At 46.1% G+C, this 23,717-nt stretch overlaps 1 protein-coding gene across 2 annotated transcripts in view; it reads left to right on the top strand.

Annotated features, from left to right (window-relative positions):
- The first annotated feature begins 13,852 nt into the window (after window positions 1-13,852).
- LOC138246128 (manganese-dependent ADP-ribose/CDP-alcohol diphosphatase-like) overlaps window positions 13,853-23,717 on the top strand; it is a 54,983-nt gene continuing 45,118 nt past the window's right edge. The window contains exons 1-2 of one of the 2 annotated variants that reach the window (XM_069200395.1): window positions 13,853-14,024; window positions 22,786-23,396. In XM_069200395.1, the coding sequence (XP_069056496.1) occupies window positions 22,811-23,396 (586 nt within the window). In that variant the 5' untranslated portion in view covers window positions 13,853-14,024; window positions 22,786-22,810. Of the gene's footprint in view, window positions 14,025-14,052; window positions 14,269-22,785; window positions 23,397-23,717 lie in introns of those variants that run through there. The other variant, XM_069200393.1, reaches the window with a different exon arrangement.

Raw genomic sequence — 23,717 nt, 5'->3', positions numbered from 1 at the left:
TCTGACAGGTGCAGAGTAGAGTTGAGTGGCATAGAGTGCAGTGGCGTCTAGTGCAGAGAAGAGTCGAGTGACATAGAGTGCAGTGGGGTAGACTGGTCCAGAGTAGATTAGCATAGAGTTGGTCGGAGTAGAGTATAGTGCTGTAGAGTGCAGTGGAGTAGCTTACTGTGGAGTAGTGCAGAGTGGAGTGATGTAGGGTTCAGTGGCAGAGCGCAGTGTTGTAGAGCAGAGTGCAGTGGCACAGAGTGCAGTGACAGAGTGGCATAGAGGGCAGTGGCTTAGAGTGGAGTAGTGTAGAGTAGTGCAGAGTAGAGTGATGTAGAGTTCAGTGGCAGAGAGTGCAGTGTTGCAGCGTAGGGTGCAGTGGCATAGAGTCCAGTGACAGTGCAGTAGGGTAGACTGTATTGACTTAGTGTGCAGTAGCTAAGAGTAGAGTGACGTAGAGTGTAGAGACATAGAGTGGAGTGCCGCGGAGTGGAGTAGAGTGGTGTAGAGTGCAGTGACGTAGAGTAGATTGTTTCAGAGCAGAGTCAAGTGGCTTATGTTGCATCCTTCCCAGCCCGGCACATGTAGAAATTGTTCTATAACAGCATTGCCTTGGGGCCACAAGGGTGTGCTCTTCTGATGCTTAACATTGAGTCTCGTCCGAAACTCCTTAAACTCCTTGCTGTTGAAGGGCGGACTATTGTCGGATTTGAGAGTGTTCTGTATGACCCACACTGAAAATATGTTGTCTAGCCTCTCAATATCTTTGTTGTGAGTTGTCAATGACATATCCTCCACCAGAGGAAACTGGGAATACTCGTCAGTGACCACTGAGAGATAGTGTCCATTTGCCAGGGGACCAAAGAAATAGACAGTTATTCTTCCTCATGCATGTGCAGGAAGATCGGACATGGTTAGTAGATGCTGGGTCACAATGGGAGACAGACAATTGCATAGTGACACTCCTTTAACTCCTTTTTGACTTTATTATTCAATCAAAGGAACCACACTCAATCTCTCAATGCCCTTTTGGTGGCTACAATGCCATACTGTCCTTCATAGGCAAGTTTGATAACTTGCTCTCAGGCGTACATGTTTGACAATCCGAGATCCTCTTAGCGCAGTGCCTTCCTTGCTGCCAGACAATTCACCTTGGACATTTCAGTATTTTTTTAATTCAACATCGTCACTTAGAGACCAAACACTTTGGGCCTGATTCTCCGCCGTCCACCAAGGTTCCGCCGCCGAATGACCGCACCGCGGTCAAAAGACCGCGGCGGCCATTCAGACATTTCCGCTGGGCCGGCGGGCGCTCTCCAAAAGAGCGCCCGCCGGCCCAGCAGAAATGCCCCTGCAACGAGGACGCCGGCTCAGAATTGAGCCAGCGTAGTTGCAGGGGTGCGACGGGTGCAGTTGCACCCGTCGCGTATTTCAGTGTCTGCAAAGCAGACACTGAAATACATTGCGGGGCCCTCTTACGGGGGCCCCTGCAGTGCCCATGCCATTGGCATGTGCACTGCAGGGGCCCCCAGGGGCCCCGCGGCACCCCCTACCGCCATCCTGTTCATGGCGGGTTTCCCGCCATGAACAGGATGGCGGTAGGGGGTGTCTGAATCACCATGGCGGCGGAGCGCGCTCCGCCGCCATGGAGGATTCAATGGGGCAGCGGTAAACCGGCGGGAGACCGCCGGTTTACCCTTTCTGACCACGGCTGAACCGCCGCGGTCAGATTGCCCTCGGGAGCACCGCCAGCCTGTTGGCGGTGCTCCCGTGGTCGGTGACCCTGGCGGTCACCGGCCGCCAGGGTCAGAATGACCCCCTTTGTCTCCATGATTGTGCAGGAATAATGTTGTAAAGGGCCAGCACTGGTGATGGCAAAAAACTGCCTAATGGAAAGAGCCACAGGCATGCTAGACCTTACAATGAAGTTGATGTATCCATCTGCAATTTTCCACATTGAGTTGTGCTGCTGCAGGGGTACTCATGAGAAGTAATCTACTTGGTTTTGATTCTTGCCTGGCTTGTGCACAATCATGTATTCGCACTCTTGTAGCTGCAACCCCCAACTTTCAATGCAAGGGGGGATCTTGGCCTTCAGATGTCCAAAAATAGTGAGTAGTGCCTGTTGGTCTGTGACGAACGTGAAATGCTTTCCATATAGAAACACATGAAAATGTTTACAGGCCCATGCTACAGCTAGACTTTCGTTTTCTGGCTGGATATATGCATGTGCTGTGTCAGACAGGCTTCAACAGGCATACTCCACAATGAGTCTCGAGCATTCGGATGTCCACTGTGCTGAGCAAGTATCACTCCTAGCCCCCCTGAGCTCGCATCAACACTGATCCCAGTGTGCAATATAGGATCAAAGTAAGCCACCTCTGTCGCATTTTAAACTTCATGTTTTATACTCTTGAAACTTTGGTCACATTCAGTGGACCATCAGCACTGAACATTTGGTTTTGTCAGGTCTCACAATGGAGCAGTCACTGTGGCAAAATCACAAATGTGGTGTGAACAATCACTGGCCTTGCCCAAGAAGGAAATCTTGTAAGGACCAGTGGCATATAATGCTTGCACTTTATCAGGAGTCATCCCTCCATCAAAATTTGTTTTATGAAATTCACATTTTTCAGCATTTAATGTGAGACCCGCATCTGTAAGTAACTTACACACTTGTTTGAGAGCTTTATCATTTTCTTTTTGCATTGTGCCAAACACCATATTGTCATCAGTTTATTTGAAGACATGCATAACAGGCTGAATAATTCTATGTATCGCATCTGCAGCAGATGTCTCTCCAAAGCTTAAGTTTAGTCTTTTGTGTCTGAATAAACCAACATGAGTTGCAAAATAGGTAACGTACCTACAGTTTTTTCCCTGTTCAAGTCAAGATGGGCGAAGACTTTGGCTCCATTCAGCTGCATAATCATATTCACAGTGTGTGGACGAGGGTGCCTTTTTCCCTTGATTGCCTTGTTGGCCTGGTGCGTAGCCACACAAATACTCACTGCACCTCCACTGTCCTTTTTTAGCACTACCACAATCGGCCACACCCATGGTGTGAGTCCAGTAGAGCCCTCAGTAATGTTGTGTTTCAGCAGAGCTTCTAGTTCCTTCTCGACTGTTTCTTGTAAATGAAATGCTATCCTGCGGTATCACTGTGCAACAGGTGGGATGTCTTCATTCATTTTGAGTTGCATCTTCATTGTCTTGAGCCTTCCTAGGCCAGGGAACAGTGGCAGGAACTGATGTACAATGTCAGATTACGTATTTAGGTTGTAATTGAGAGATATCAGCTTAATGTCAGCAGCAGTTGCAAAACTAAGTAAACATGCACTAGAAGGAGTACCTTGAAGAAGGTGGATTGGGGCCTGCACAGACGTCTTCTTGCACCACAAGGTCGCTAGGAATGACCCTTGACTTCGTAACAGTTTGGAAGCAGCCCATGTATACACCTTCGCATTTGACGCTTTGAGATGCAGTACAGATGTCAAACTATGAATATGTTTGACTGGCATGATGTTGATCGATGCACCGCTATCAATTACAAAGGTTAAGGGAAAACCGTTGACCCTGAGTTTGATCTTGGGGTAATGTCCATATGAGTTCTTTTGTTTTGTTAACTCGCTTGTTTTCCGTATTCATTTGTCTTCTTTGCAAGCGGTAAGGCCATTATATGCACGTCACTGCTTTTTATTTATGATCATTGCGCATTCACCTTATCTGTCGCTTGATGGTGATGTCAAGGAACTTGTGCAGGGTGACTTTGAAGATGATCAACTTCAATTGGTTGCCACCTGTGGCAGTTGAGGTTGCTTTTTGTCTTTGTGGGCATGGCAAAAATGCTACTGGAACTTTCTGTTGTCCTTTATCTCTGTTCACCATGATACACTTGTTTTCTCTTTTGCTTTGCAAACCGCTTTGAAATGATTCTCCATTCCACACCCCTTGCACGTTTGTCCTGTGGCTGGACATTTATGCTTAGGTGGAAATAAAAATCGACTTCGAAAACACAGTTGTCCTTTCTTTGGAGACGTCAGCTTATGGGCGTCTGGTCGGTGGTTGGGTCTACTCTTCATGACCAATGCCAGTTCACCTCTTGATGTTCCCACTTCCATGTCTGCGGCTTGTTGACCTGCTCATTCCTCGGCTGTGGCAGCCACCAATACTTCCTCTAAGTTCAGTGTCTCTCCCAACATGCGTCTTTGGAATGAGTCTGACAAACAACTATCAATGACTTTGAGGCGCATGTCTGCCTCATCATTAAAGCCACTAAATTTACAGTGATTGAACAGGAAGTCTCTCAACAAACTCATCTATCATCTCACCAACCTGTTGTCTTGCTTGATTGAAAATGTACGTTTCATAGTCTATGTTCGTCATCAGACTGAACTTGGCTTCTAAAGATTCTTTAAATTGACGGTATTATAATGTCTCAATTTGTGAGATTTTCTTTATTACTTCTTTCACTCCCTCACCAGCAAGATTCTTTAAGTATTGAATGATTTTCTGATCATTTACTTTTTCCAGGGCATCTATAAGATCATCAAAGGTCTCGATCCATGTGGTGTCAATATTCTACTTTTTGGCAATATCAAATGGAATCAGAGGTTTTAAAAAATGTGGCAGCACCGTACTCCATGTCTCAAGTGGCTGCCAAGAAGGGCCTTCTTCCGACTTCCCTTCTCTTCTGCAGCTTCCCCGGGAACCAGCAACCTTTTGAGCATGACCCCTGTGTTTGCTCTTGAGTCACCTTGCCCAGTTTTGAGGTCGTAATGCTGGTGAGTAAAGTTTGCTATTTGTACCTGGCTGCAGGTCTTCTAGCGTTATCTCTAGTTGCTGCTGTCTGTGTTGTATCTGGTTATCATTGCATTTAGCATTTTCTTTTATGACTAATGGTTTTGTGTTGTGGCAGAGTACCTTCTTTTTTTCTTAGCTTGGCCTACAAGTTTTGGTGGGGTTTCCAATGGTGTTTCTCTAAGAGGCCTTCTCTTCAAGGCCTTGTACCACTGGAGTGAGCTTGTACGCAACATACACCAACTGCAGGCTTCTTTGCTTCAGCTTGGGTGCATGTAGCATGCACAAGCATTTGGTTATTCTGTGCAAACTGTTAGGGAGGGCAGTTCTATTTCTTTGGGACAAGCATCCACTACTCATCACCAGTTGTTGTGTCCTCCCTGCCTGGGAGCATGCACAAGAACATGCCACATACATGGAGCTCATATATAACCTCTTTCTTCCTCAGAGTACAACATTCAACTAACTTCTCAATATCCTGTATCCATTAAAGACCACATCTTAACACCTCCCAGATTGATTGCGTATTCCCTTTCCCAGAGTCCGCCCTGTAGCCTCAGGATGTTAATGCTCAAAGTCCCAAGATACTACAGCATAAAGTGGAGTGGGGCTGGGTAGAGTGCAGTTGTGTAGAGTGGCATAAAGTGTAATGGCATAGAGTAAAGTAGTGTAGAGTGTAGTGCCATACAGTGCAGTGGTGCAAAGTAGATTAAAGTTGTGTACAATGGATTGGCGTAGAGTGCAGGGGCATAGAGTTGAGTGTTACAGTGTGAAGTGCATTGTCGTAGAGTGTATTGGTATAGAGTGCAGTGTCGCAGAGTGGTGTAGAGTGCAGCTGTGCAGAGTAGATTGGTGTGGCCTAGACTGGAATGGTATAGAGTGCAGTGGTGAAGAGTGCAGTGGTGTAGAGTTGTGAAGAGCTTATTGGCACTCAGTATAGTGGTACAGGGTAGAGTAGAGAGGCAGAGTGTGAAGTGGCGTAGAGTGGAGTGGTGAGAGTGCAGTAGCATAGAGTAGTGTTAAGTGGACTGCTGCAGAGTAGAGTGCAGTGGTGTGGAGTGGTGCCGAGTAGAGTGGAATGGCGTAGACTGTTTATGGTGTGTTAGCACACTGCCATTACAGACAACACATTTTCATTTGGAATGACCGTTACATTTGCACAGACATACAGTTTTACTGATAAAATTATACAGTGCACAGACGGAAATGTGTGGAAATTGCATCACCTAGTTTAATAATTTGTTTTGATTATATTAAAGTACTTGTTTCCAGCACACTTTAGAAATAACAAAAAATGTGTTTCATTTGTGTTCCTAATTCTGATATACTCAGAAATACCTACACAGTTCATTTAATTGTTGCTAGAAAAAAAATCGTATCTACCCCTCAATCTTCAGCAAGATTGTCACATAAATCCTCTCACTTTGAAGTCAGAGAAAGAAAAGTAAACAAGCACCCTCAGAAGACAGCACCTGACATTTGACCTCGGTCTTTGAGTGCACAACAAATGTGATGAGATAAGAACATGATTTACAAGCCTGTTAACAGAATGGGAGCACTTGGAAGGATAGTGTAAATAAGGTTTGAACAAGGGAAGGTATGAACTCAGCTGGACAGTCTAAAACAAATAAAGCCAGCAAATGGAAGGCAGAAAATGTGAGTTACAAACCACAAAGCCAGTGGCAAGCGCAGGCAGAATGCATTCCTAGATCAGCTTTCTGATAACCCCAAGATATATTTAGCAAACCATAAGACTGTCTTGTCTGGAGGGCTGTTACCTAAAAAGGAAGGTTTGGGCCCGGCAAAAAGAATTGCTTTGCCAAATCGAAATGGCAGTTTAAAACTGGGCACACAGGCTCTGCAATGGCAATCGCCAGAGACATGTTTAAAGGGCTACTTGCGTGGGTGGTACATTCAGTGCTACAGGCCAGCTAGTTGCATTTAATTTACAGGCCCTGGGTGCACGTAGCACCACTTTACTGGGGACTGATAAGTAAATTAAATATGCTAGCTGGGTATAGGAAAATGTTATCATGTTTTAGGGAAAGAGCAGAGGCACATTAGCAGTAGTAAAGTGCAAAAACTAGGTCATTAAAAATGGAGGAGGAAGGCGAAAGGTTTAGGGAAAGACAACCCTAAGGCTGACAGGTCTAACGTGTGTCCCCCACCTGAAAGTGGGGAGAACTACCCAACCCCTTGGGAGTTCTCATCACTAAGGTGGAAGAACCTAAAGAGACTATCAGCCTTGGTGCGGTCTGACCTAGAACTTGTTCTACTATAAAGTCCATTCCCTGCAGAGAGATGGACCACCTCAACAGTTTGGGATTTTTAGTCTTCATTTGCATGAGCCATCTTATGGGTCTGTGGTCTGTCTGAACCCAGAAGTCAGTCCCAAACAGGTATGGTTTTAGCGTCTGCAGTGCCCAGACCAAAGCAAAGGCCTCCCTTTTAATCGCACTACACCTCTGTTCCTGTTGAAGTGACTTCCTACTAATAAATGCTGCAGGTTTGTCCAGGACCTCCTCATTTAACTGTGCTAAGACCACTTCTATATATGTTCTGAAATGTCTGTCTGCCCTCTGAACTCCTTAGAGAAGTCATGAGCCTTGAGTACAAGTGCTGTACTCATGGCCTCCTTGGGGGTATTAAAGGATTTCTGGCTGGTATCTGTACATATCACCAGTCTGGGCTGTTTCTTTGAAGTCAGCTTGGTTAAGGGGGCAGCAATGGTGCCATATCCCTTAACAAAGCTCCTATATTATCCTGTGAGGACCAGGAAGGCTCTCCCCTTAGTCAGGGTCTGGAGGAGCTGCACCTTGCCCCAACCCACCATGTAGCCCAGGTAAACCACAGAACCATGCCCCATCTGGCAAGTACTGCCCTTCATAGTCAGCTCTCCTTGTTGCGAGGCCTGATTCACATCCTGGAGGTGGTACAGGTAGTCCTCCGAGCTGGAGCTATAGACAGAATTATTGTCCAGGTAGACAGCACATAATTCTTCCTTCCCCGCTAGCACCCTGTTGACCAACCTCTGAAAGGTATCAGGGTCATTCTTCAAAGTGAAGTGCATCACCCGCAATGGAAAGTCTCCCTCTGGGATGAGAATACTTACCTCTCTTTCCCCTCCCTCAGTCAGAGTAATCTGCCAGTACCCTGATGTAAAATCAAAAGTACTGAGGAATTTGGCAGCTGCCAGCCTGTCTATGAGCACATCAGCTTGGGGGAGAGAGTGTGTGTCAGTCTTCGTATGAAATTGAGACCCCAACAATCCACATAGAACCTAAGTTCTGGAGTAGTGCCCGGTGGGGCAGATTTGGGTACCAGCACCACAGGGCTTGACCAGGAACTGTTGGAAGGCTTAGTCATCCCCAGTGCCAGCATTTTGGAAACCTCTTCCTTGATACTGACCCTTACCTTGTCTGACAATCTGTGAATCTAATTTTGAAAAGGTGAACTGTCTCCACTGTCTGTTTCATGGATGCACAGGTGTGTGAGTCCAGGGGTGAAGAACATAGAGGCAAACTGCTCCAGTAACTGGTGACAGTTGCTCTGCTGCTTTGGGGTCAGGGTAGGGGAGAGGTTGACACCCTCCACTGACCCATTGAGCTCCTGGGCAGATAGGTCAGTGAAAGGCTTTCTCTCCTCTTCCACTCCATCTGTCACCTGGAGCATGTTCACTTCAGACCTCTCAAAGTGTGGTTTGTGGCAGTTCACATTGAGCACCCTCAAGGGGTTTCTAGGGGTCATGAAGATTCACCAAGTAAGTGGCCTCCCGCTTCCGCTCTTTCACCTCATTTAGACTTGTCCAGTGATCCTGGAGTGCTCTAGGCTGCACAGTCTTCATAGCTCACACATTTTGGCCAAGTTGAAACTCTACCACAGTGGCCTTCTGATCATACCAGATTTTCATAGCTTTTTGCCTGTCCTCAAGATTGCATTTCAACTTTTGCCAGACACACTGCATCTGGTTGCGGAGGGCCAGTATGTTCCTGACTGTATCCTCAAGGGGATTCCTTGGACCTCCTTTCCCACTCATCTTTCACAAGGCTAAGTGGTACCTCTAACTGGGTGGCCTTAGAGGACTTCAAAGGGGCTAAGCCCAACCTCCTTCTGTAGCACCTTGCTATAGGCAAAGGGAAGGCATGGCAGGAGGACATCCCACTTACGCCTCATGGGCTCAGGTAGGCCCATTATCATGACCTTCAGGGTCTTGTTGAATCTTTCTACAAGGCCGTTGGTTTGAGAGTGATAGATTGCGGAGAACTTATACGTTACTCCAGAGTCATCCCACATGGACTTCATGTATGATGACATGATGTTGGTGCCTCTACAGACACCACCTCTTTAGGGAACCCCACATGGGTAAAAATCCCCATCAAGGCCCAGGCCACTATAGGTGCAGTCACCAACCTCAGAGTCGTTGCCTGTGAGTAGTGAGTGGCATGGTCACCAAGACCAGGATGCATCTGTTGCCTACAGATGTCTTGGGATCCATGGGTCTAACAGTGTTAATGCCTAACCTCTCAAAAAATAGTGCAACTGGCAGGTAAAGGGGTCAGGAGAGCCTTGAGCTTTTTCCACTGACTTCCCGCTGGCCTGGCAGGTGGGACAGGACCTACAGAATGCATGTGAGGCTGTCTTCATTTGGACAAATAGAAGTGGGCAACAAGCCTGGCAACGGTTTTGTCTAGCCCCAGGTGTTCTGCCAGGTGTATGTCATGAGCCAAATCCAGTAAGAAGGTACCGAAACACTTGAGGACAACCATCACACGAGCTGCCTCAGATCCAGGAATCTTAGGCACGCTATATTGAGGGTCATTTTCTTAATAGATCAGGTGATCTCCGGCGGTGTCACCTGCTACCTCGGCCTCAGCTTGCTGCCTCAAGTTCTCTAGAGTGAGGCACTCTTTATGCACTTTGCAAAATTCCTTCCTGGTGGACCCACCCTCAACTTGCCAACCAGCAAGTTCAGGCAGGTCACCCAGGGCAGCAATGTCCTAACCGGTTGGCTCAGGAGCATCCTCCTCAGATGCCCCATCAGCCTCAACCATGGGAACTTCAGGGGCTGGTTTCCTGCATCCCTTGCCCCTCTCCTTCTTAGCAGCTGTCTAGTCCATCATTCCAGTCTCCAGGCTCCCTTGACTCCCTTCCCAGGAAGACATGGACTGTGTAGCCATAAATACTCTTTCAGGCAATACCAACATCTCCAAGCATGACCTGAGCTCTACCTCCCTCCCGATAGTGTGCTCCAGGTCATTGCCCAACAGACAATCTAGAGGCATGGCAGAGCTCCCGGCTACTTTTAGGGAACCTGAGACAGCCCCCACTCAAAGGGAAACAGAGCCACCAATAGATGACTCTCATGATTGCCAGCGACTATGACTTGGTTGAATGTATCAGGGAGGACCTGCTCTGAGGATACCAAGTGACACCTCACAGTAGTCATTCTGGCTCCTGTGTCACTCAGAGCCTCCACCTGTTGCCTATTGATGGTAAACCACTGCCTGTACTTACAAATATTGACAGGAATATGGGCTTTTGGCACCATCTCCTTATCCCCCAGGGAAACTCAGGTCACCTCTGTCTGCTCCCTAAAGCTAACTGGGACTACCTCCTCACTGAGCGCCACAGTTGCCAACCCATGTGTTTGTCCACCAGTCGGGTGGCTGTGCCTTCTTGGGACATTTGGAGTTACCCTCAGAGTGCCCATACATGTAGCACTCTGTGTACTGGGGTACATACCTCCCTATCTGCTAATCAAAAAAACCCTTGTTTTTAAGCTCAAACAGGGACTAGTTGCATCTGCTTCCATGGGAATTATTTTGGGGGCCTTGTGATAACTCCTTATTTTAAAAATGTTCTCCCCCCTTCTTCTGGTGGGATTCCGGACTACACTTGGCAGAGTCTTGTGCAGATAAGCAAATACTAAGCAAGTGTTCTCTCAAGATTAGATTGTACAACACACTGTAGTCATTACCTTTGTAGCCTTGCACCCACCCATTCAGTGCCTTGCTAAAGTAGTCTACAAAATCCACCCAAGGCTGGTTGGTATTCGTTTCAACGTCCCTGAACCTCTGGTAGTATTTTTCACTGGGAAGTCCAGACTTAGCGACCAAGATGGATTTCATGGGGGTGTATCTGATTTGGTTCTCAACCTCCAAGGTAAGAAGTGTGTCACCCACGCCACCAAGTGGTCTTCTCAGATCTTGTGAACCCTCAGGGCTAACTCATAGACAGAAAACCATGTGTGAATGTCATCTCCCACCATATAACTGGGCACTGAATCCTTTGTCCTTTTTGTCTCCTTCAGACATTGCAGGTATGCTGCCACCGCCATACTGAACTCTGCCTGCTTGGCATTGAGGTCCAGCTCTTTCAAACTCAGTTCATGAGCCAGTAATAACTTTTTCTCCTCCAAGGCCCTATCAGCCATAGCCTTCATTTGTTCTGCATCCATGGCCAGGTTTTTTTCTTCCATCCTGAGTCTAACCATCTCCAGCTTGAACTCTCTCACCTCCCTCTTCTCTGCCAGTTCTTCTGGGGGCAAGTCGCTGAAAGATACACTGCTCCCTGCACTGGCATGGATCTCCAAATCAGGGGTTGTCATCCCTTTCAGCAGGCTGCTGGCCGTAAGGACAGAGATCCAAATACTCTCCTTGCCTGTCCATCGCATCATCTCCTTCATTTGTTCTAGCAAGTTACTGATAAACGTCTGCCCAGGCCCTTAGCGCCTTTTGCAGTCCCACTTTCGTAGTAGTATTCTTGGCTGGCTGGAAGTCCCCTCTCTTTACAGAACTTCTTGAGCTGGACCCCTGTGTACGACTCCATGTTTGCCAGTTAAAACTCCATGCTTGTAGAGGTGGATTCAGGCACAACAGACAGAGAGAGAATTTTGAAAAATCTGGGTGAATTTAAACTATAATTGGTCTTAGATATGGGATGGTAATGTACACCAAATTACCGTGTCGCTCTGCACAAACACAGCCCTCTGCACTGAACACCAGTGTAAGAAATTGGGTTACGGGTTGATTGGGGTGTGAGCCCTGGTCAAGAAGTAACCACAATCCTTTTGAAGGTAAAGCACAAGCAAACTCCAAATTAACCTGTGCTCCCTCCTGGTAACTTGGCACAGAACAGCCATGCAAAACTTAGAGGCAATGTGTAAAGTATTTGTGCAACACAGTAGAAAAGTGAAAACACCACATAAAAAGGTTCCACACAAGGTTAGAGAAATAGACCCTAATTTAATAAATAAAACGAGACCCAAACAACAAACATCTAATCAGTAGAACTGAAGGTATGAATGTTTAAATAATAAAGTTTAAAATAGCACCTAAAAGCAGAAAGCGCCAACCGCAGCTATCTGGTGGCACTGGACCAGGTCAAAGTCTAAATTTCAGGCCAACCACAATGGAGAAGGGGTCGGATACAGTCCCAAATTAGTCCGGCTGAAGGTTTACCATCTCAGGTTTTGAGCCAAGAGTCCTGTTCATGTTGGAGATGATCGCAGGAAGCAAGGGAACACCACAGGTGGTTGTTGGCATGGTGCAAAGAGCAGGCTGAGGGTCATGGACGTGCAGGCTGGAGCTTTGCATCGGAGGTCCCACGTGGGCTGTTGGTACAAAGAGAAGATTAAGTGGCTCCTTTCACTCATTTTCAGTGCGAGTGGCCCAGTCTTGGTGCAAACAGGCCTGTTTGTAAGCTCGAAGAAGCCAAAAGCCCAATTTAAGTGCTTGTCAGCCATACCAAGGTTGCAGGACATGAGAAGCACCACATAGGAGTCAGGAGCTGACTGGGGAATCATTTATGTCCCTGAGGCTCAGAACAGGAGGCTAGCAGGCTAGTCTTTTGAGTCACTCTGGGGTCCTGGGTTCAAGATGAAGTTGCAGATCCAGTTCTTCTTCCCCAGGTAAGAGGTCAGGCAGCAGGTCAGCACAGCAGGGCAGCAGCTCCTTTAGAGCAGCAGTCCAGCAGAGTGGCAGTCCTTCCTGGCAGAGTATCCACAGGGCCAGAAGTGAATCAGGTCCATTATTTATGCCCAGTTGTGCCTTTGAAGTAGGGGAGAAGTTTCGCGAGTTTTCCCCTTGAAGTCCCCAGGCATCCTGCCCTCCCTGCCTGGCTCCAAACTGGACAGTACAGGGGGTATGCATCCCTTTGTGTGGAGGTAGGCAGAGCGCAGCTTGCTTGGGCTACTTGCAAAGACTTACTGGAGACAGCCATTACAATGCCAGTGTCTGCAGAGGGGGCGCGCTTAGGGACTCCTGTTGCTCTGATCATGCAGATGCAGTAAGACTAATTTAGGACAGTAGGCCCCAGGGAAACTTACTTGCCAAATACAGTTTTGACTCTGGAAACTTTTGACTTTTATACAGAGTTGGTTTGGGACTCCTGAGACTCGGACTAGTGGGGCTTCTCCTGAATGTCGCTTTTAGGGAATGGGGAATAACCGTTACCAGTTGAACTACGAAGGCATTGGACTCAGGGAACAGCAAAAGAAACACTAGAGCCCTAACCAGAGGGGACTGTGTGGAAGTTGTTAGTGAATATCATATTACCATTTGTGGTGGTAGTTTCTTTTTTAGCAAATACTAGACGACTCCTCGGGAGCTCACCTCCTTTCTGCTGAAACAGTCACGGCCTTAATTTGTGGTTCCCGACTATTGCTTTTACTTCCTGCACTAATAAGTCTTACATACGTTGCCACGGCATACAAATGTTTTATTTCGCTGAGCCACAACCATGTTTCCTGTATTTTTGGAGAAATTATCTAGAACAGACGAACGAGAAGTTATGCATCAGGATGAGGGTTATTTGTCTATTGATTAGAATTGACGCGCTAGGTACTTTAGAATGAAAATAGTGGGAAAAAAATACATTTTTTTCCTATAATAGAAATCGTCACCCTCTTTTAAAAAATCAAAGTAAGATGTTTTTGACGTTAAAAAATATGCCAGCAATAGTGGTTAAACCATTTAACAGTAAAACTAAAAACCCGAGGGAAAAACAGAAACTCTGCAATGAGTCATCACACAACAATGACGAGACCGGTAGCAGGAAGTAGGAGATGCTGAAACTGTAGCGCAACTTCGGCCGAAAAAATAAAGACGTGTATGAGAAGTGATCGGCTATAGGAGGCGGGGTTTGCAGGAATCTGCTACTCTCTAACCCGGAGCAGTTAAAACCCTACACGCTGAGCATTCCCGGAGGAAGAGTTGCCGTTTCGAAGGCCGAGTAATCAGGTACAGTGCAGGCGATGAGCTGAGACAGAAGAGGGACGGGTGCCAATTGGTTTTGTGTACATAACCTGCTGTGTGTTACCTTCAAGACGATGAGCCTGCCATTCGGTTATTCTGGGACCTGAAAAGTAAACAGCATCATTGAAGGCCTACACATTTCCGAGTGTTTAAGGAAAGGAGCTTAAAAAAAACAAGGAATTGATTTGTGAGTTCAGCACATGCTACAGAAACCTCATGACACTTCCAGGTAACCCGTTCTAATCCTAGTGAGATAGCTCAGTACTGCAGTGGGTATTATTTTGCAGCGTGGTGCGACACAGGCTCCCCTTCCAGTGAGATAACTGGTGGGTTAAGGCACCGGTTGCAAAGAGAGAGCATTCCCCCCTGATGTCTCAGAGTTATTTTTTATTTCATTTTATGTGTGTTTTATGTTTTGTGTTTCCTTATTGTGAGCGCCTAAAGTCAGGAGTAGAAGAGTAATTTATAGAGAACATTATTAAGTCAGCAGGGACAGTGCAAGCTTGAGTTGCTGTATTTAAAACAATATTACACACACATCGGGCAATTTTTTATCATATATAGCTCAGCAATATCTCATACACACATGCTCACATCACCCTTTCTCTTACACACACACACCTCTCACCTCCCACCCACAGCATGGTTAAACAGATAATGCTCTTACAAATGCAGATACACAAGAATGTCACAGTGGCGTGTGATGATGTAGTGGTGATGGCTGTAGTAGTGGTGAAGTTGGCAGCATTGTGACGATGGTGATGTGGTAGAATCAGCGATGACGGTTAGGTTGGATGAGAATTATTTGCATGAGGATACTAATGCGCAAGGAGAACTTTCTTCTAATGTTTTCAGTCGCTTGTTGAGTATGTTGAGACAATGAATGCAAAGAATTGTTATGTGTGTACTCAGATTCCTTCATCAGTCTGGAAGGAGTCACCTACCATAGGTTGCCTTTAACTTAAGGGAATAAGTTGTAGTCTGTTACTAACAAGATTTTATAACCAGGACTACATTCAGTATTTTTACTCGAATTATGATGTTGTGTTTTCGTTTGTTCCTATAATTAGGTATTGGAGTAGAGTAGCTAAGGATAATGACATAGTAATAGAGGTTTCCTTGAACCTACATTGACATTTGGCACAGTTTATGCGCATAGAAATAATTTGACATGCTTGCTTACACCTTTAGAGAAAAGCTTCTTAGATCACACAGATGACAGGAGAAAGGCATTAAAGGAGACATTTAGAAAAAGGCTTAGAGAAAAGGACTTACAGTAATGATTATGCTTATAGTGCAATTAAAACGCAAGGGAAGTTAGCTTTAGATGCACAACACATAAGGAAACTTTATATATATAGGCCTAAATCGTGCACTGACACTTTATTTGTGGGAACAAGTGAATGTAGGCATGTGTTTTTGTTTCAGAGTAAATGGATGTTTATGTTGAATGGACAGGACCCTGCTATTCCAGTAATTTATTACATCTTTGGTCTTAATGCTTATTACCGTCTTCCAAGAGGATGGTGTGGGACATGTTATTTGGGGATAGTTTTCCCAAAGATTGATCAAATGGAGGATTTGAAGAAGTTTTCGAAAGTGACTGAATTACATAAAAAGAGACAGAGGAGGGGGTCCTCTTCTGCTATAGTGGGAGATATATTTGGAGCAGTGATTCCTTCAGTGGGAGTCATTCTGAATTCAATAAAGATTTGAAAGTTGTCTACTATAGTGGATAACATGCTGACAAATTTTTCAGGAGCCATACTCCTGATAGATACTGAGTTACCTGCTGATAGAGCTATGACTCTTCAAAATCGTCTTGCTTTAGACATTCTTTAGCAAAGGATGGTGGAGTCTGTAGAATGATTAATTCTAGGAATTGTTGTTCTTATATACCTGATAACAGTAAAGAGATAAGAGACTTACTTACTAACCTTACTAATGTAAGTGCTGATTTGAAAGAATTGAAAGAACAAGGTGTTTGGGGAAAGGTTGGCAAGGGGTTTGCTTCAGTGGGAAATTGGCTCAGCAACATTTGGAATGGGATTCTATTGAAAATATTGTTATTAATTGTTGTGGTTTGTCTAATTGGAATATGGGGATTGTGTAAATTATGCAAAATAATTAAATTGAAAATGTCAAAGAATAATAAGAGGAGAGAAGAAAAGAAAAGGGAAAAACAGTATAGGGAAAATTCAAAGGGGAAACCCTTGGGTGGTACTTAGTGAGATGACACATTTAGTCATTAGAAGAGGGATTGCTAGCGCAGGTGTTTGAATAACAAGTATTAATGAGTGTTTATGTATTCTGAATAATACGTTTGTGTAGAAAATATAATAACGTAGAAAAAAAATGCACACATTTGAAAATGTGATTACCGAGAATGGCTACTAATGTTAACAAAATGTTCTAATCAATGATTTAATATTATGAAATGTCAAAAATACGTTAGATTAATGTAGCAATATGTCATATTGATGGTTATGCAGTAGGCTTTAGCTTTACTAATTATAGGCCCTAACTTAGCGAGTGTCTTGTCCTATTGCCAGGCCTCATGTAAAAACTGTATTTCTTAACTTTTAATTAAATGGCTATCCTAAGAGAGTTAAACTGTGATTTCTATTATATTGTTTAAATGTGCTCATAACGGAAGCTTTGAGAACCGACTGCGTGAAGATGATGTTCCTGCTAAAGCAACAATTTCTATGTAATGTGTGTGAGACTGACTTTCCCAAGAGAAGAACAATGAAGGTACTGACTAGACTGGAAGCTGCAACAATATTGTTACCTGACAAGCCAGATGACGAGGACATTGCAAGACAAACCAATCAACGACATGTTAACGGAGTAATATTAGAATTCATGGATTTGGAATTTTAGTTTTATTGGACAAAGTGTGAACATACGATTAACTGACCAATAGGGATTTGGGGGTTCGTTTTAGCAGCTTTGAATTAACGGGATTATACTGAGAAGAAAGCATGCATTTTTAGCCAGACATTCTGCCCTTACATTTTGCCCATTTTGTGACTTGACAAGAGACGTGCTTAACTTTAATAGTTAGAGACTTTGCATTTTCTGAACTTTGATGCTGAATCCTGATGCCTTGCTGTGATCAACTGATGTCCTCAGGACGAAGACCGACTCTGTTTTGCTGATCCACCCTGAGGATAGGTATTATGATCCAGACTGTTGATTGATATGCATTTGCTTTTTCTTTCTAGGTACCAACTGCACTGTTTTGATAGATCCATAGTTAGATATTTTTCCAAATTTGTGTTACTAAATTGTTTTGCATGAAGCCCAACATGCTGATGCTAATCTGGTGTTAGTTAAGGATCCTCACTAAAAAAATATGATAACAGGGACTAATGCTTGATGGATTTCTCTGCTAATCATCATGTATTAAATCACATTGATGCAGTTGACTTTGTTATTGATTTGCACCATAACCTTAGAATGTGTTGTAGTTCAAGCTTTGATTAGATTACGTTCCTTCCGCCACTTTGGACAGCCAGTATTGTTTTTGTATGTGTTTCATTTGATTTTGAGATTAATCTACATGACCTTAGCATTGTTAATATAGGGAAATAAATATTCTAACTTTTACTAAACGGTGTGGTTATTCATGACTGAAAGGTCATGGTGCATGACAATTACTGACTACATTGATTATTGATGTTATTGAATGCATTATGACCGTTGCTGCGGCTACCAGCCGTCCTCCAAATTATGACCACAGCTGGATTTCTGCCAGAAGGATGGCTGAAATCCAGCTGTGGCCATGCCAGCGGATTGCGATAAGGTGGCGCTGCTACCAGCAGCTGCGCCATGCCGGTAGACCGCCGCCAGCCGCATTATGACAAATAATACGGCCTGGCCCGTCCCATCTCCTGCCGGAGGACCCCCTGGACACAGTTAAGTGGGTGCTCTGACAGGGGAGGGGGTGGGGGATTTTGTGGGAGTGTGTGTGTATGTCTGTGCGTGTATGCGGGTTGCGTGTTGTATGTGTGTGCATGTTTAGGGGTGTGAGTATGTTGAGTAGTGTGAATGCGTGTCTGCGTGTATGTATGTAAGTGTGTGTGAATGGATGTATGCATGGATGAATGTGAGAATGGCTGTGTGTGAAGGGAGCAGCATGTTTGAAGGGGGTTCTGGAGAGGAAGCGGGAGGAACCGGTGGAGGAGAGGATGGTGGAGGAGACCCCTATGAGTGACAGGGAATGGATTCCCTGTCACTGATGATGCATACTGCCGTGGTTTTCGTGGCGGTAAAGAAGCCACGAAAACCGCGTCAGGAAGTGGGGTCATAATCCCGCAGGCAGGCAGGTGACGGCCACCGGGCTGGAGATTGATGTCTCCAGCCCGACGGCCGTTACCGCTGTGGCGGTTGGTGTGGTACATTGGCGGTTTGGCTTAATTCAAACCGCCAGTGTCATAATACGGAGGAAAGTACCGCCAGCCTGTTGGCAGTACTTTCCTCCATATTACGGCCAACAGTCGGGGTCATAATGACCCCCAGTATGTTGAAATCGATTTATTGGAAAATGAATTGGAATAAATGTCAATTTAAATGTGAATATATGTTCCATCCATTCGGAAAAAACAGTAGCCAAACTAATGCAAAAAAAGACGCATTCCATAGTTGTGTAATGTTTAGTGCAGTTACTGCTATGTGTTGCAACTTACCTGTCCGTTCTGAAAATACAAATCATTGGGGCATTACTATGAATGTGCAGATGGAGCTGTTCAATGCCACAAAATAATTTTCACAATATTTTTAAAATGTTTATTTAAATATAGCTTGAGTAGAGTTGTGCAAGCAGGGGCCTTTGCTGCAGAAAATAAAACAGGAATCTAGCTGGCGAAAACTCAAGTGAATACTCTCTTTATTTCTCGCTTTCTTTTTGTATCTCACTATCTGCCTCCAGTCTATTTTAATCCCTTGTTCTGTTTCTTTTTCTTTTCCCGATTTCCCCTATCTCTTTCTGCCCTCGCTTTCTCTCTCTGTTTGCTTCCTGCCTCCTCCATCTCTCCCTGTGCTTTTCTTTCTCTTCCGCATCTCTCACCTTCTTTCACACCCTATGCCCCATTACCTCTCTGTTTGTACACCATGCCCTCTGCTTCTTGGTATAGAGTAATGCCCTCATACAGTGGACAGGTCCCGACGTCCTTCCTTTTTGTCTCCCCTGATCCCTCTTGTGCACTGTCACATCATTCTCTGAACCCCCAGGGGGCAACTGAGCGGGGGGTGGCCAGTGTAGGTAAAAGATTGTCCTTCAGCGGTAGTTTTGCGGTTGCGAGGGATGGTGGCCAGGGCCAACTGGGCAGAGCGGAGGGATTTGTCAGGAGTGTGGAAGGAGATGCGGTGTTTCAGGTAGGTTGGTCCTGCGTTGTGTATGGCCTTGTATGTGTGGGTGAGAAGCTTGAAGGTGATTTGCTTCTCAACCGGTAGCCAGTGGAAGGTCCTCAGGTGTTAGGAGATGTGTTCTCGGTGAGGGAGGTCCAGAATGAATCTGGATGAGTTGAAGTTTTTTGATGTTCCTAGTTGAGGTGCCAGCGCAGAGGACGTTGCCATAGTCGAGCTTGCTCGTGACTAAAGTGTGGGTGACTGACCTGCAACAGTCTGCTGGGATCCATCTGAAGATCTTCTGGAGTTTGCAGAGTGTGTGCCAGCAGTAGGAAGTGACAGAGTTTACCTGGCGGGTCATGGATAGGGATGAGTCGAGGATGATTCCTAAGTTGCGGGCGTGCTAGGTTGGTGCGGGGGGGCGCTTAGGGATGTGGGCCACCATGAGTCATCCCAAGCTGAGGTTGCGTTTCTGAAGATGATGAGCTCTGTCTTGTCGGAGTTGAGCTTGAGGCAGCTTTCTTTCATCCAGGTGGCAATGGCTTCCATTCCTGTGTGAAAGTTCCTTTTGGCCGTGTCCGGGTCTTCGGTGAGGGAAATTATGAGTTGTGTTTCATCTTCATATGACTCTCTGCGTCCTCCTGAAGAGGAAGGAGTGGATCCTTTCCATAGCTCTTCTGCGGATTCCTATGTTGTGGAGTCTGGTGCGCAGAGTGCTGTGGGAGACCGCGTTCGAAGCTGCTGAGAGGTCGAGGAGTATGAGTGCTGTGGTGTGGCCGCTGTCTTGGAGTAATCGGACGTCATCAGTGGCTGCTAGGAGTGCTGTGATTGCTGCGGAAGCCGGACTTGGAGCTGTCCAGGGAGTTGTTGGCCTCAATGAAATTCCATAGTTGTGTGTTGATTGCTTTCTCTAGTACATTGGCGGGGTAGGGTAGCTGCGAGATGGGCCAGAAATTCAATAGTTCTGTTGGGTCGGTCGAAGGTTTCTTCAAGAGGGGGCATATTTCGGCGTGTTCCAGTCCTCAGTGAAGGTGCCAGTGCTGATGGAGCAGTTGATTGTGTTCCGAAGCTCAGGACGATGGGTGCACTGGCTCTGATGTATATATGATGCGGGCAGGGGTCGGAGGACGCTCCGGAGTGGGTGCTGTTCATGATGTTGACTGTTTTCTCTGTGGTGAGCTTAGACCAATCGTGGATGGTCTGGGCGGCTTCTGGGGGGGTGGTTTGATCACAGGTTCCGGTGCCACGTGACAGAAAGCTGTCGTAGATGTCCTGGATCTTGTGGTGGAAAAAGTAGGCAATATTTTCGCAGAGGTCCTGTGATGGGGGGATCTGTGAATTTGTTGATGACTGAGAAGAGTTCCTTCGAGTTATGTGCAGAGAAGTTGATGCTCTCCCGGAGTATATCCTTCCTTGTGTTCTTGATTTTTCATTGGTGGGCGTCAGTTGCGGCTCTGAATAAGGCGAGGTCTTTGTTGTATTGGCTGTTCCCCCATTTTTTTCTCTAAACGTCTGCAGGTATGCTTTGATTCTTGGAGTTCGGTGGTGAACCAGCTGACCTTCTTAGGTACGTGTTTGGCCGATGTCAGCCGGAGAGGGGCTAGAGTGTCAGCTCATTCAGTGATCCATGCGTTGAGGTTGCACGCTACTGTGTTGGCGTCGTCAGAGGGGTAGGGAGGGATTTGGCGAGTGATGAGGTGAATTGCTTGTTGGTGATTCTGTTCCATTTCCTGTGGGGGTCCTGGAGGTGCAGTGATTGTGAAGTGTATGCAGCGGTGGTCGGTCCAGTCTGGTGTGGAGATGATCTTGTTGGTGATCCGGTTGCTTGAGGTTAAGATGGGGTCCAGTGTGTGTCCTGCAATGTGTGTGGGTGCGGTGACCAGCTGTCTGAGGCTCAGGTTGGCGAGTAGAGCGGTTGTGTTTGGGTCAGTTTGGTCCTCGAGGTGGAAGTTCAGGTCGCTGAGGACGAGGTAGTCGACTGACGCCAGGGCCTGGAGGGTAGCGATGTCTACGACTTCGTCTACGAAAGTTGGCGAGGGTTGGGTGGCCTGTACACCAGGGTGCTGCGGATGGAGGAGTTGTTGTTGGAGTGGACCAAAAAGTGAAGGTGTTCCATGGTGGTGCAGTGATCTTCGTGGACGGCCTTGACATGTAGTGAGGACTTGTGTACAATCCACCTTCCCTCCTTAGGATGCTGTAACTGTCGAGAATAACGATGCCGATGTCTGGACCTGAGGTGGGGTTGGTCCAGGTCTTGGTGAGGAAGGCGATGTCCAGTCGGGTGGTGTCGATCAGGTCCCAGAGTTTGTGGGTGTGTTTGTGGAGGGAGCGGATGTTCAGGAGAAGCCAGGTGATGGAGTTGTGGAGAATTGTTGGTATCTTTGTGTGCGGACAGTATCTTTGGTTTGTTGAGGTTGGCACTGAAGTTGCAGTTCCTGCAGGTGAAAGGTCCGTGGGTGTCTTTGGGGGAGATGGTGCAGCAGGTGTTGAGACGTCCGGTCTTGAGGGGGAGGAGGGTCTCGGAGTCGTAACGATGGTTGTCCAGGGGGTGGTTTAACAGAGATCCAGGGTTCCTGGCACTGGGCACCGTCCAAGCGCAGACGGGCTTGCCTTTGGCATGCTGCGGCCGCCATTAAGAAAGGGAGGGGGGCTGGGGGAGCAATCAGCTGGGAGGCGGGAGGGCGGGAAAGGTGCTTCGCGGGGGGTTAGAGGAAGAGGGCAGAAACGAAAAAGCACTAGGGAAAAACAAGGGGTGACAGAAGAAAAAGGCAGAAAGTGAAAGAGCGACAGAAGAAAATAAAAGGCAAATGATAGAAGAAAAAGGCAGAAAATGCAAGAGTGGAAGAGCCACGGAGAGAAGAAAAGAAAAGGAGAATAATTGTGATGGCCACTAGATCACAAAGGATGAGGTGCAGGGACGAGCCTATAGGGCTTTTGCATTTTGATAGTAGAAACGAATGACTAGCAGTGCTGCTCAGGCTCTCCTTTGCAGCACCTGGAGGGTCATGGAGAATGATATGCTAGGTGCATGAGCGATGTAGGGACTCAGAGGCTATAGATTCACAGCTCGCTTTTGGCTAGAGATAGGGGCGTAGCTACTGATAGTGCAGCAGTTGCATTGGCACCAGGGCCCAGCAGTCTGAGAGGCCACACTGTACCCTTCTTGTTGCAGTTTTTCCCTACCAAACTAGCAGGTTGGGTTTATTTTCCTTGCCTCTGTTATGGCCCGTGACCCCCTTGCTACGCCACTATGGCAAGCCAGAAGAATGCAGCAGAGCCAGAGCCTACATGTAATGTATCAGTTAAATCGATAATCTATACCTAAACTAGGCATTTCTGCCGTCCTATTTGTGAGATTACTGTTTCATTTGGTCTCTGTACAATTTTTGTTTAGGTGTCCTGAGACTGCTGGCAGGGCGATGGATCTCGAACTGAGTGACCATGCGGGATATCTCCGGCCATGCTTCACTTTTGGAATTATAGCAGACGTTCAATATATGGACCAAGACGACAACAGCAACTACCAGAAGACAAGAACGCGATATTACAGACATGGCCTGGATTTGCTTCGAAGCGCGATTGATGAATGGAACAAGGAACCTGTTCCAAGTTTTATCCTGCAGCTTGGTGACATCATAGATGGTTTTAATGCACAGCAACTAACTTCACATCTGTCGCTTCAGACTGTATTAGGAGAAATAGAAAAAAGCAAAGCCCCCTTCCACCATGTTTGGGGGAACCATGAGTTTTACAACTTCAGCCGAGACTATTTAAAAACCTCAAAACTCTGTACTAAACAATTAGAAGATGAAACGGTTCCCAGTTTGCGCCATGATGGTGAAGATTTCTATGCTTACCACTTCAGTCCTTTCCCCAAATTTCGTTTCGTTATCATTGACACCTATGACCTCAGCGTGCTTGGGCGGGAAACAGCGAAAGAAAAATATCAGTATTCCTTGAAGATTTTGAAAGAGAAAAATCAGAATGAAGATCTTGATGACTCAGGTGAATCTACTTTTCTTTTCTTCGTACACTGCCATTTGTTGACTAAATCTTGTTGCACAAGAGGGAAGAAAAAAGGTAGTTACTATGTTGTTACATTTTTACAATTTTGTGATTTTTTTCCTAAAAATGTAGCATGATCTACACTGTTGGTCTTAGTTTTTTAGTATGTTTTTCAGGTCTCGTCTATATGTAGCATTAGCTGTCCGGTGGGAGCTCTTGTTGTCACACAACATACATATGACTTTTGGATATCCCAGTTGAGTCATCGACCACTCAGGCCGTTTGGCTTTAAGCATCAGCTCACAGGGCAGTCCACTGCTG

The sequence above is a fragment of the Pleurodeles waltl genome, chromosome 7 (assembly GCF_031143425.1).
Source record: "Pleurodeles waltl isolate 20211129_DDA chromosome 7, aPleWal1.hap1.20221129, whole genome shotgun sequence".
NCBI lineage: Eukaryota > Metazoa > Chordata > Amphibia > Caudata > Salamandridae > Pleurodeles > Pleurodeles waltl.
Note: the sequence above shows the minus strand (reverse complement) of the source record. Positions and strands in the feature narration are given on the sequence as shown.